Here is a 12070-nt window from a genome sequence, read left to right on the forward strand (position 1 = left end):
TATCAAAAGGTCACCGCCACCAACCTGAAAGAGTCCCTCCCACAGTAAAAACAGCTGCAGGCAAGACCCACCAGTGGATGGTGTAGGGGGTTGAACTGTGTCCCCTAAAAAGATAGGTTGAAGTTCTAACTCCAGGTTCCTGTGGAGATGATTGATGGTATTTGGAATTGGGGTCTTTGCAAATGTAATCAAAATGCAGTTATCCTAGATTACAAAGGGTCCTATATCCATACAGTGATTGGTGTCCCCATGAGAAGATGCGTGAACAGAGGCCCACGCACAGAGATGTCCCTGTGAAGACAGGTAGACCCTGGAGCAAAGCAGCTACAGATCCGGAAACGCCAATGACTGCCAGCAAGCACCAAGAGGGAAGATGGGCCGTGGGACAGTCAGGCTTTTGCTTCCTCAACTGTGAAAGAATAAACTTTTGCTGTTTTAGGCCACCACCTGTTTTTTATAGGAGCCCTAATAAACTGAGACGTGGTAAAAATTAAAGGGAGAAAGTTTAAGCAGAAATAGGATGTGCCTAATCTCAAAGTGTGTGTGCGCACACATGCACGATCAGTTGAGTCTGATTTTTTGAAACTCTGTGGACCGTAGTTCACCAGGGCCTTCTGTCCATGGAATTTTTCTGGAAAGAATATTGGAGTGGATTGTCATTTCCTTCTCCAGGGGGATCTTTCCGATCCAGGGATCGAACCCACATCTCTTGTATCTCCCACACTGGCAGGCAGTTTCTTTACCCCTGTGCCACCTGGGAAGCCCCAATCTCAAAGTCTCTCCCCTCAAAAACTTATTCACTACAAAGGGAAAACTAGTGACTTCATAGAAATGAACGCTGGTGGCCACCACCTGGGTCAAACAGTGGAAGCTGACATCCCTAGTGATACATACTGACCTCATGTCCTCCCCCAACAGCCCCCCAATACGGAGCAGGAGGAAAGGCATACTTTCTATAGTGCAGACCCTCGGTCTAATCAGGAGAAAGAGCCGGCACACTTAGGTTGAAGGGCATTCTATAAGATAACGGATGAGTACCCCCTAACGTGACGATCCTGAAAAACTGACAGACAATCACAGTTCAGAGGAGACTAAGGAAGCCAAGGGCTAAATGCGGTGGGCCATCTGGAACAGAACAGGATGTTAATGGGATAACTAGTGAGACTGGAATGATGCTGTGACTTAATTCATAGTGTTATACTGACGTTAATTTCTTAGCTTTGATCATGTTTAATGGTTATGTAAGATGATACCATAAGGGAAAGCGGGGTGAAGAGTATACAAGAACTCTCTGTACAGCTTCTGCAAGTGTTCCATACATCCAAAATTATCTCCAGACTTAAACAAAATAATAATCAAGGGGTGATATCATTATGGGAAGAGGAAGAACCCAATGAGGAAAGTCAGCCAAGTGATCACTTGACAATTTAGACATAAGAAAATGGGCACTGTGACATTAAGCTTGATAAATTATACCAACCACAATTGTACTTTTCAGCACCCAAGGCACCAACAATTGGATCATTCAAAAACAGCTCTCTGCGTTTTAACATTTTTATTTTTAACTCTTCTTTGGTAGTACAAAAGTTGTAGAAGTACAAACCAGACAGTTAAAAATACATGTAACACTCAAAAATGGTGAAAAATTCCCTTTACAAATTTTTACATCGAGGTGGTAGCCGACTCATTTATTACATCAGAAGTTAGTCCATCATTAGTGTTTTATACAGTAACTTTGTTGTGGCTCCCCAAGCCTCCTAAAGAAGGAGGAAAAACACAAAAGGCCTGTAAACATCAGTTGCACTGGGGACACTTAAGGATTCTTATTAGATAATATAAACCAGTAAAAAGCGCATATGTTGAAAATATTGAATGCTTAACTCTTGGCATATTTGGAAGCCAGTCAGACAGCAACTCCTCAAGTATTAGAAAATATTTAAAACATATGTACTCTTGGTATAAATACAATTTTAAATATTTTGAGTATTTTCTTGCCTGTTATATTGTTATTTAAAAAAGTGCTCTGACCTGAATAAAATTAAAAAATAATTAAAGCTGAAGAATATCTTACCCTTTATCCCTCATCATTTTGAGGGCATGATATTTTTAAAACAAAAAATGATTCCTTTTTATAAAACTACTGGTCTAGACTGCATGTATATTATTTATACTAATGCACACCTCCCCCCAAAAATTCTGATACTGCTACTTTCTGGAGCACAGTGATATTTATTTCCATATTGCCTTCTCCTGGCCCACTGTGTATATGCATGCACACGTACACCTTTTAATTAGTTGGCAGCAAAAATTCACATGAAACTGAACCTACCATTCACTTAAAAGGTTAGAAATTTTTAGTCTGGTGCCAGAAAAAGAATGGAATGAGTATATTTACAGTAAATACTTTACATTTTCACAAGAATTATCTTTTGGGAGTAAATGAGAACTGTGTTTTCTTTTTGCAATAAAGGAAGTGCCCCGAGGCACCGCAGCAATACTGACCGGGTAGCAGGTCTTGGAGAAGTCCCTGCTTCTGGACGCCTTTCTTCTTGGCCCAGACCTACCGTAAATATACTACTTCCTTCACCTCTGGGTTCTTTCAGATGTTCCGTAAACGTCACAGTTTTTTTTTTTTTTTTTTTTTAAGTGGTGTATTCCAGGCCTGTAGGAGAAAGTAACCCTCAAGAATCCTTTATAAACAGGCACTAGTTACAAGATGGAGAACAGGAAGAACACCAAGGAAAACATACCAGAGGAAGGTGCGGGCCCCTCTTACATCAGAAGTGGAGATTGTTTTCTTTTGGTCTTGAGTTATCAAAACTAGACTTTTTTATAGTGACTTTAAACCATTTTCCCCCTTATCCAACGGCTAAATAAGATTTGCTTAGCTTGAGTTAAAAAAAACAGAAAAACTCAGTATTTTATAAGTGACCTAGGAGAGGCATGCTGGTAGCAGGTCAGTGCCGATTTCTGGTCTCCGAATCCAAAGTCTAGCATCTGGTTCCCTCTGAGTCCATAATCTCTTGGGGGGGGATCAAGTACCCAGGGCTAGACTACGTCTTCAAGGAGCCTTCACCACCGAAGATGCATCTTTTATTTTCTATTACAGTTAAACTGTAAGAGGATCGTCTTACAACCAGTAACAAAATTGAGATCCAAGGGTTGCGGGAACAGGAGTACAGGTACGCAGACGTGTACACACACACGCGTGCACACACACACCCTGAGCATTAGCTCAGACCGTACACAAATAGTTCCACTGTACATCGTGATCGTACTGGGGAAACTGCAGTGTGTACATCAAGGCCACAGGTGGGGGATTGGGAGGGACAGTGGTTGGGAAGATTAAAAAAATGAGCTCTTTTCGTCCTTGAATGGAATAAAATTTTTCATCAGATATTTTTTAAACCAAAATTTGTTTCAAAGCAAACTGAATTCTGTATCCAGCATAGCAACAATATTCCCTTTTAGCTTTCATCCACTTGCCTGCAGACTCTACCATAGAAATTGTATAAAAGATAAAAAATAATTCCCTAGGCAACTTCACATGTTTTAAGTTCTTAGTCTTTTAGAACTCTTCACATATAGTCATATCTGCAAGAGAAAACAAAAAGGTAAAGCATTATAAAAGGCAAGCATCATATCCCATATTAACTGCCTGAATATTAAAGAACATGGGGGAATTGCAATCCATCCTCACCCCGTCCCACCCTATCCCACTCCATCCCATTGCATTCCTTCCCTCATTACAGGCTCTTCTAGAATTCAGTCTAAGGAAATTTAAGTACCACAATTTCCAAAGGACCTCTTTTATCAAGGTTTTTACAAACCAAGAAAGAACAGAACTTGAGAACCGCCCTAGTCTGAGGGCATCGGTCTGTTTTGACACAAGTTTCTGAGGGTGACCGGTGGGTATCCTCCCTGGGTATCCTGTATCTCTTATTCCCAGGAACGTGTCCTTTAACTTTTCATTTACATTCTATCGAGTAACAAGCTACAGGGTGAACGCGGTCATCACGAGGATCCTTACGAGTGTCAGGCACAGCGTCTTTCCCAAGCCACACCAAACTGAGTTACCTCCACATCTCCACTGAGCAAACGGGGCAGCTTGACTGGGACTTTGCTGGGCGTGTAAGAACACAATGATAAAACGCTCGATGCTAGGTCTTCCTTCTCCTTCAGAAAGCTATATACAATATTTTTAGGTTCTTCTAACAACTGGCCCACATCAGTGTCTATGTTTAAATTACAAATGATGCCCCTTGTAAACCTGAAAAATAATTTTCTGCTTTTTTTTTTCAAAGGGTTTTTTGTTTGGTTGGTTTACAGTGGTCTCACCTAAGTGACAGAGTTATGTACCCTTTCACTTCCCTGTCTTGGAGATCCAGGACACACAGGCATACTAAAATTCTATGTACGCCTGTGTATACTGAAATATACTGAAATATACACACCACGCAGGCCAACCTACATCACATTAAGGAACAAAACCTTCTCTTGTCTCTCCAGATCGTGTTTGCCTATAAATGCTGAACGGAAACAGAGATGAAACCAACTTACAGAAATAAGAAGAAATAGAAAGGAGTCAATAGTATGTCTTTATTGAAGTATTACTTTTTTTTTTTTTTGTACTTTTTTTTTTTGCTGTTGTACTTATTTCATAACGCATCCTTTAGGATATGGAGTCCAACACTGTCCACATTATCCTTTTCTGTCACTGTGTCACTTATAATAGTCAGTGTGTATGTGTGCGTGAAAGAGCGATTTCCCAAACTAAATGAGTTGGAGAAAGGACCCTTACCTCCTTAACTGAAAAGGAAATAAAACATTGTTCTTTAAAACAGCATGAACCAAGTTCTTAATTATAAATGAATAAGTAATTCTCTGTGCTGCATTGTTACAACCTAGCACAAGTGAACTATGGATTTGTGCCATAAGACTGAACAAAGTCAACTCCGGGAATACTGTCATTTAAGAGTTGATTAATAATAATAATATGGAAGATACTAGCAAGGGAAAAAAGTAGAAAAGCTAGAGGTGGAAAAAATAGAAAAATTTGTCCTAAAAGAAGAAAAAGTAAACAAAGAAGAGAGAATTTTCTCAGGAAAACTTCAAACTAGGCCATTAACTAGAAAATAGGTACTCAACTATTTTTATGTCTCCACTTTTTATCAGCTGCTCCCTCAGCCCTGGACTTTGTTGTATCACAGAAGCAAGAAGGTCAAAAGCAAGGGATGTCAGGCTTAGAATGAAATGGTTCATCAAAGTAAGCATTTTCATCATTCCGTAGAATGTCCCATTTAGAGTTCTTTGCACAGGTTTGACCAGCTTTAAGGAGTGGGCGTGGAAGACCAAGGCTGGCTAAAAACGAAGAGTCTGGGGCCAGTGGTCTGCCCCCAAATCCAGACCCCTGTGACTAGCTGTTGAACCCTGGCCTCTCTGCAGCATCCCTCATAGAGTTGTTGGGGGTTTTACATAAGAGGATATATGTACAATGCTTAACACAAGGCCAAGCAGTCAGTAGCCTCCTAAAAGTTAGCTATCACGACCATCACCAGCATCCCATCACGGTGGCTCTCCCCCACAGTGGTCTTCTGTGGCTGATTAAAACTGCACTACACACAATATCTTTGAAAGAGGATGAGAAAAGCACAAACTTCTGCTTAAAGTCTTGATTACTAATACCAGAAACAAGGCAGAAAAAAGGGACGTTAACCTTTCAGGGGCTACTGAAAGCTACCCAGCACTGATTACAGTTCTGGGCTCCCCCTCTTCACAAAGACACACGTAACAAAAGGAAATGGAAAACCTGATCAGTGTGGCAGCTACCAATTCCCAGGTAAACACCTGTCTCATCTGAGCAATAATCCCGAGGAAAGAAGATACCAGCTCCTGAACAACTTACAAATTTCCAACTGCAGCCTTATTTCTGGTACTGTGTCACGGTGCATTTGACATGGTTAAATCCCTTCTCATTTCATTCTACAGCTGTGAATACAACTGTATTTATAAACAAACATATATTTTAAAATAGTATTTCTACACCACAGCGCATTACTGTTAAAAGGTGCCTTCTCTAAGGGCACCGCAGTCTGAACGCCAGGGATGGGCTGGCATGAGTGCTAAGGAAGGCCAGAAGCAGGGACCACAGGAGGAAAAAACACTCCAGCCACTGGTTATCTTCAGGTCCATCACTATGGGACCGTACATAATTAATAAGACTGACCTATCTCTTTTGGGGGGAAATTTGGAGATGATTGTCTTACACAAGTGATTACTCAAGCTGGGAGAAATGAAACAAAACTTCCATATACTGAAAAGACAATTCAGAAGACCCAAGTGTGACCATTTCCATCATAGAACAAGACTGATGGAGAGAAATTAAGAATGTTAGAGAAAAAAAAAATATCTAGAAAAAAGTGGTCATCTTTTTCTCTAAAGTTTACTGCTTTCTACACAATTCTAATCATAAAAATGATCATTCCATTATTAAGGTTCCACACAAGCCACAGTAGAGCTTTGATTAGAACACATATGTGCCTTACTATAAGGGATTCTCCAGAAAAAAGGATCTGACCCCTTTAATAATGAGAACCAAGTTTTAAGAAATTAGAGGCCTAAAAACATTCATGGACAGTGAACACTGAGAGCTCCAAGGACAGGGGATTAAGGAAGGAGCACCATCTGACTACTGACAACAGTAGCTGACGTTTACACGGTGCTATGTACCAGGCACGGCCGTGCTAAGGACTCCAGACTCAGTAACTCACTCCTTCCAGTGACTCCATGAGTCAAGGCCACCTCTCATTTTCCATAAGTGGACACTGAGGCTAGCAGGTTCAGTAGCTCGCCCAAGGCCACACAATTCGTAATAGGAGAGCAGTGGATCCAGCCCAGGAGGTCACACCTGGACGCTCCATAGTCACTGCCACACCACTCACACGGAGACACTGGCGGCACCGTGGGGTCTTCGGAAGGCTGCCCTTGTCTGCTCTTTCCAGAACAACACCAGTGGGGAAGCTGTCCACTCCCTGTAGCTTTGAATTTTCTCACATCAGATGTGGATATTATGGAGAAGTCTGAGGGTTAATCTGAGTTATAGCGTCACAGAACTTTTTAAAGATTTTTTGATGTGGTCCATGTTGCAAGTCTTTATTGAATTTGCTACAACATTGCTTCTGTTTGCTAATGTGGTTTTGTGGCCACGAGGTATGTGGGATCTTAGCTCCCCGACCAGGAACCAAACCCACACGCCTTGCACTGGAAGGCGACGTCTTAACCACTGGACCACCAGGGAAGTCCCAGCTTCACAGCAATTTAAAGGTGTCCGTATATTTAGCAACAATGCACTTCCCAAGTGACAACAGGTGAGCTTGTGATTTACCAATCCAATGGATGGTGAGAATCAGAGCACTTTATTCCACCTAAAATGGAAAGTTATTCTGTATCTGGGAAAACAAGGGTTCACTCGGGAAGGATTTAAATGAAATGCAGCAGTTCCCTGCTGGTCTCAACACACCTCTGATTCAACACCTACACTAAGCTCCTGGCAGAATCACTCACGCCTCCGAACGGTCCCACCTCTTCCTACTAAGGAAAACAGAACAAGCTAAAGGCTGCCTCTCTACTGCCTCGCCTTGAGCAGGTCTCTCGTGCTCACGCTAAGTCACTTGTTGTGTCAGATTCTTTGTGACCCGATGGACTGTGGCCCGCCAGGCTCCTCTGTCCATGGGATACTCCAGGCAAGAATGGGTTGCCTGCAGTGGGTTGCCATGCCCTCCTCCAGGGGATCTTCCTGACCCAGGGCTTGAACCAGCGTCTCCTAGCATCTCCTGCATCCCAGGCGGACTCTTTACCGCTGAGCCACCAGGGAAACCCCAGTAAGTCTCTACCTGAGTGTCAAATAAACAAAACCATAACATCTTATAGGTTACATCTAACCTGCCTCTCTGAGCCTCAGGAAGATTAAGAAACATCAAAAACTATTCATCTGGGGGACTTCCCTGGTGATCAGTGGTTAAAACCATGTGCTTCCACTGCCAGGGCCACAGGTTTGATCCCTGGTCAGGAACTAAGAAACCACATGCCACATGGCCAAAAAAAAAATTAATTTTTTACACTTTTATTTGCTAAGTGTTTAAATAGGCTCCATCCGGCACAATATTGCAATAATAACATGAAGCATTTGCCTATTTAGCAGTTGCGAAGTGCCAAGGAACAACATCCCTATGAGGCAGGTGGTAGTATTATTATTAAGCCCATTTTACAGATGGAAAAGCCAAGGCATCACAAGTTAAGGAACTTGTCCAAGAATACACAGCTGTAAAATGCCAGGCCAGGACTTGCCACAAGGAGTCTGGTTCCAGAACCTATACTGTGGAGCTACTACGACATCATACATCCTTGTGGAAAATAGGTGACTTCTAGAAAACAGGGACTACTATTTATTTAGCCATTTAAAGTGAGCAGTTCAAAGTCTTGAGTCACAGATTAAGAAACATAAAAATCCTGAATATGATTATTAATTTTCTCTTCTTTCCCATTTGAGGCCAAAATGTCTCCAGAGGCATTTCCTAGGATCCCTTAGGTCTGCCCTTCCTTTCATCCTCCAAAATCCCTGTGGGCCTGCAATGCTGCAGCTTCTCTGGTGAAAGGGCAGACGTCCCAGCCCTCTTTCCCAAGCCTTCTCAGAGGGTGGAAGGGCCCCCCGGGCGGGCAGATAAGCTCCTGAGCAGTCAGCAGGTCACCTTCCAGCCAGCACTAGGGAGGCACCCTGGAGCAGACCCTGCTGAGGGAGATAATTGAGGAGAGGAGACAGTTAACTTTGGTGGCAAAACAAAACCAAACCTCTGGGCCCCCAAGTTATCTAAACTCTGGGAACATTGACAAACATTTCCGTCTCTTATGTACACAGATCAAAGGTATGGAGAATCATTTAGAACCCTATAGTTGACGACAGCAAAGTATGTTTTAGGTCCACCCCAGACTCTCAGCTTATGTCCATAAATGTTTCGGGGGCTATTTCCAACAACACAGAACCAATAGCACATACAACATTTTAAAGGAGTCCAGCATGTCCACTCCTCGTGGCTCAATCAATGTGGGAGAATAAAAATAGTCCACAGAAGCTATCAGTCATCAACTGCAATAAAAAGGAAGATGCAGACAAGTATCTAAGCTCTTTTTTGTAGAAGTGCAAAGGAGGGGGCTGCAGACACATATGTATGTTTTTTTAAAAAATTATTTACATATTTACTTGGCTGCATTGGGCCTTAGTTAGTTGCCTGGTGAGGCATGTGAGATCTTAGTTCCCCAACCAGGGATTGAATCCACATCCCCTGGCCTGGCGGATGGATTCTTAACCACTAGACCACCAACAAAGCCCTGACACATATATATATGCGCTGTATAAGCAGGTACATGCACAGCATAATCCTGAAAGGATACCGAGGACACGACAATCGTGGTCCCCTCTTAGGAAACAGACTGGGAAATGATATGTGTGTGGTAGGGGTGAAAGGGTGTAGACAGGATAAGGACTTGGTTTTTCAAAGACATTTTTCACTCCACAACTTTTTAAATGCTATCTGAGTATTATATTGCGTGCATGTCTCATTTTTCCATTTTTAAAAGTGATTCCATTTCAAACACTTGCAATATCCATGCCCTCAGAAGCAGTGAAGGGGTTGAACTATCAGGAAGCCCAAGCCCAGGCTCTGGAATGAACCATCCCTGATGACCTTGAACAACATCCACAATGTCCTAGGGCCTCCTTATTCTTAAATAAGGGAACAGGGACGTGGGGAGACAAAATTACTACAAAATCTAGCAGAAGTTCCATGACAGCATGGCCCTCCTCTGTCCCTTTTCCACACTGTTGCATTCCTAAGGCCTGGCACATAGCAGGGGCTTAATAAGTACTTTTAAAAGATAAAACTGTACTTGAACTGACCTGACTTAGCCATCACAGCTCCTCTGAGATCTCAAAGTCTATGATCTCAGTCTACTTGTAAGAAAACAGACTATCTCACAAATGTGGACTGATCCAGACACAGCTCTAACAGCCAAAAGACATCAGGTGGTCCCCATAGGAGACGAAGCCTAGGGAAAGTTGATGTTGAAATGATCACTGCCGTGAATTACAGGGCTACACTGAATGAGGATTGTTTTCTTTGTTGAAGCAAAGCTCCCTTGAACTTCAAAGCCACATTGGAGCATATCGGCTACAATGTGTGGATTTCTTCCCACCTAAGCCCTCTGCCTACCTACTTCAGGGATCTGGGAAAAATTCATCCCATTGAGCCTGGCTCTTCAACTACAAAGTGCAGAGATGACCACCCATAACTCATCAGGTTGCATTCAAATGTCTATCCCCCACTCAGCTCTTCCCATCTGCCTGGTTCTACAGGCCTGTGTTTTGCACAGGCAGTGAATAGTCAAGGACAGATGTTAACCTCCCTCCACTTCCATATTTAAGATGGACTCAATGGGATTGGTCTTTCATATAAGAACACCACAAGCATCAAAGAAAGTATTGCTTTTACTCTTTAGATATGTATTCCACCATTTCTAAATCAGCCAGGTGGTCCTATCCATGGCTATTTGAGTGTAGTTTCTGTCTACAAATACCAAGGAACCAACTGAAGGGGCTTCCATCAAATCTGAGATCCTTTGGCTTTAAAAAAAATATGTATTTTGCCCTGAAAAAAATACAAGCTATAGAGAGAAAAATTAACTCATGGTACCTAAAGTTTCTCAGGCTTCCCAGACGGCACTAATGGTAAGAATCCGCCTGCCAGTGCAGAAGACATAAGAGATGTGGGTTCAATCCCTGGGTCAGGAAGATCCCCTGGAGGAGGGCAGGGCAACCCACTCCAGTATTCTTTCTTGGAGAATCCCATGGACAGAGGAGCCTGGCAGACTACAGTCTATAGGGTCAAAAAGAGTCGGACACAACTGAAGCTACTTAGCATGCATGCATGCGCCTAAAGTTTTTTTCACCATCCTTTCCTTCCCTGGAAGGTTAACAAAAAGCCACCCTGAGGACAGCAAATAAAGCAACACACCCTCAGGAAAGGCCCCCATGGGGACTGCCACTGCACTGCCTGTCACAGGAGTTCAAAAGCAAAACGGAGAAAAGGAAGGCCTTCCCTCACTGTGAGAGTAGGAAATGAAAGCCCTGAAGGTCAGGAGAGCTGACCTTGTGCCTGGCCGTGGTCCTGAAGAGGAAGGGAGCATCATCTCTGAGACAGTCTTGGCAAAAAGGAGACTTTTATCCCTGAGCAGAGCCCCAGCCACGCAGCAGCACAGTTAAATACAGATAATTCAGTCCACACTACCTCTTCATATAACCCCTCCTCTGATCTATCTAATAAAAAAAATTTAAGTTACAACACTTCTCAATTGCCTTGTTACTAATTCTGATTCCGCCTCCAGTAAGCGGGGTATGGTTATTTCTAAGCCCCTCTTAACACAAACAAGAAAATAGCCCAAATTCCTAAGGGATTTGCCAAGTATCTGTTTCTGAGACGTCATCAGAGTCCAAAACCCTAATGTTCTTAAGAAGTAAAAAGGGAGTCACAGTATCCAAAAACGATGCTTGAGGAATGAGCTAATGAATAACGAAGACCCCTGAGAGTGGGGTGGAAATTACTGATAACAGTGAATAGCGAGTTAATACTAACTCTGTGCCAAGGCCTGATTAAAGAACTGGACATACACAGTATGTCATTCATGTCCAACACCCCACCCCACCCCACGTTAAAGATGAAGAACTGAGGATTGCAGGGGTTAAGTAACTTGCTGAAAATAATTGGTAGTTAGTGGCCCAGTTAAACTTAAACCTAAGCAGTTTAGGGACTTCACTGGGGGTCTGGTGGTTAAGAATCCATCTGCTGATGCAGGGGACACAGGTTCGATCCCTGGTCTGGGCACTAGGATCCTACATGTCTCAGGACAACTAAGCCCACGCACTGCCATTACTGAAGCCCTCGAACCCTGGAGCCAATGCTCTGCAAAAAGAGAAGCCACTGCAATGACGAGCTGGGCTCACTGCAACCAGAGAAAGCCC

General features: G+C 42.9%; 1 protein-coding gene across 1 annotated transcript in view; it reads right to left on the reverse strand.

Moving 5' to 3' along the window:
• Positions 1–1540: 1540 nt before the first annotated feature.
• RELL1 (RELT like 1) overlaps positions 1541–12070 on the reverse strand; it is a 73503-nt gene continuing 62973 nt past the window's right edge. The window contains exon 7 of the mRNA XM_061164539.1: positions 1541–3594. Within this exon, the coding sequence (XP_061020522.1) occupies positions 3589–3594 (6 nt within the window). The 3' untranslated portion in view covers positions 1541–3588. The remainder of the gene's footprint in view (positions 3595–12070) is intronic.

This window comes from Dama dama, chromosome 17 (assembly GCF_033118175.1).
Source record: "Dama dama isolate Ldn47 chromosome 17, ASM3311817v1, whole genome shotgun sequence".
In the NCBI taxonomy this organism is placed as follows: Eukaryota; Metazoa; Chordata; class Mammalia; order Artiodactyla; family Cervidae; genus Dama; species Dama dama.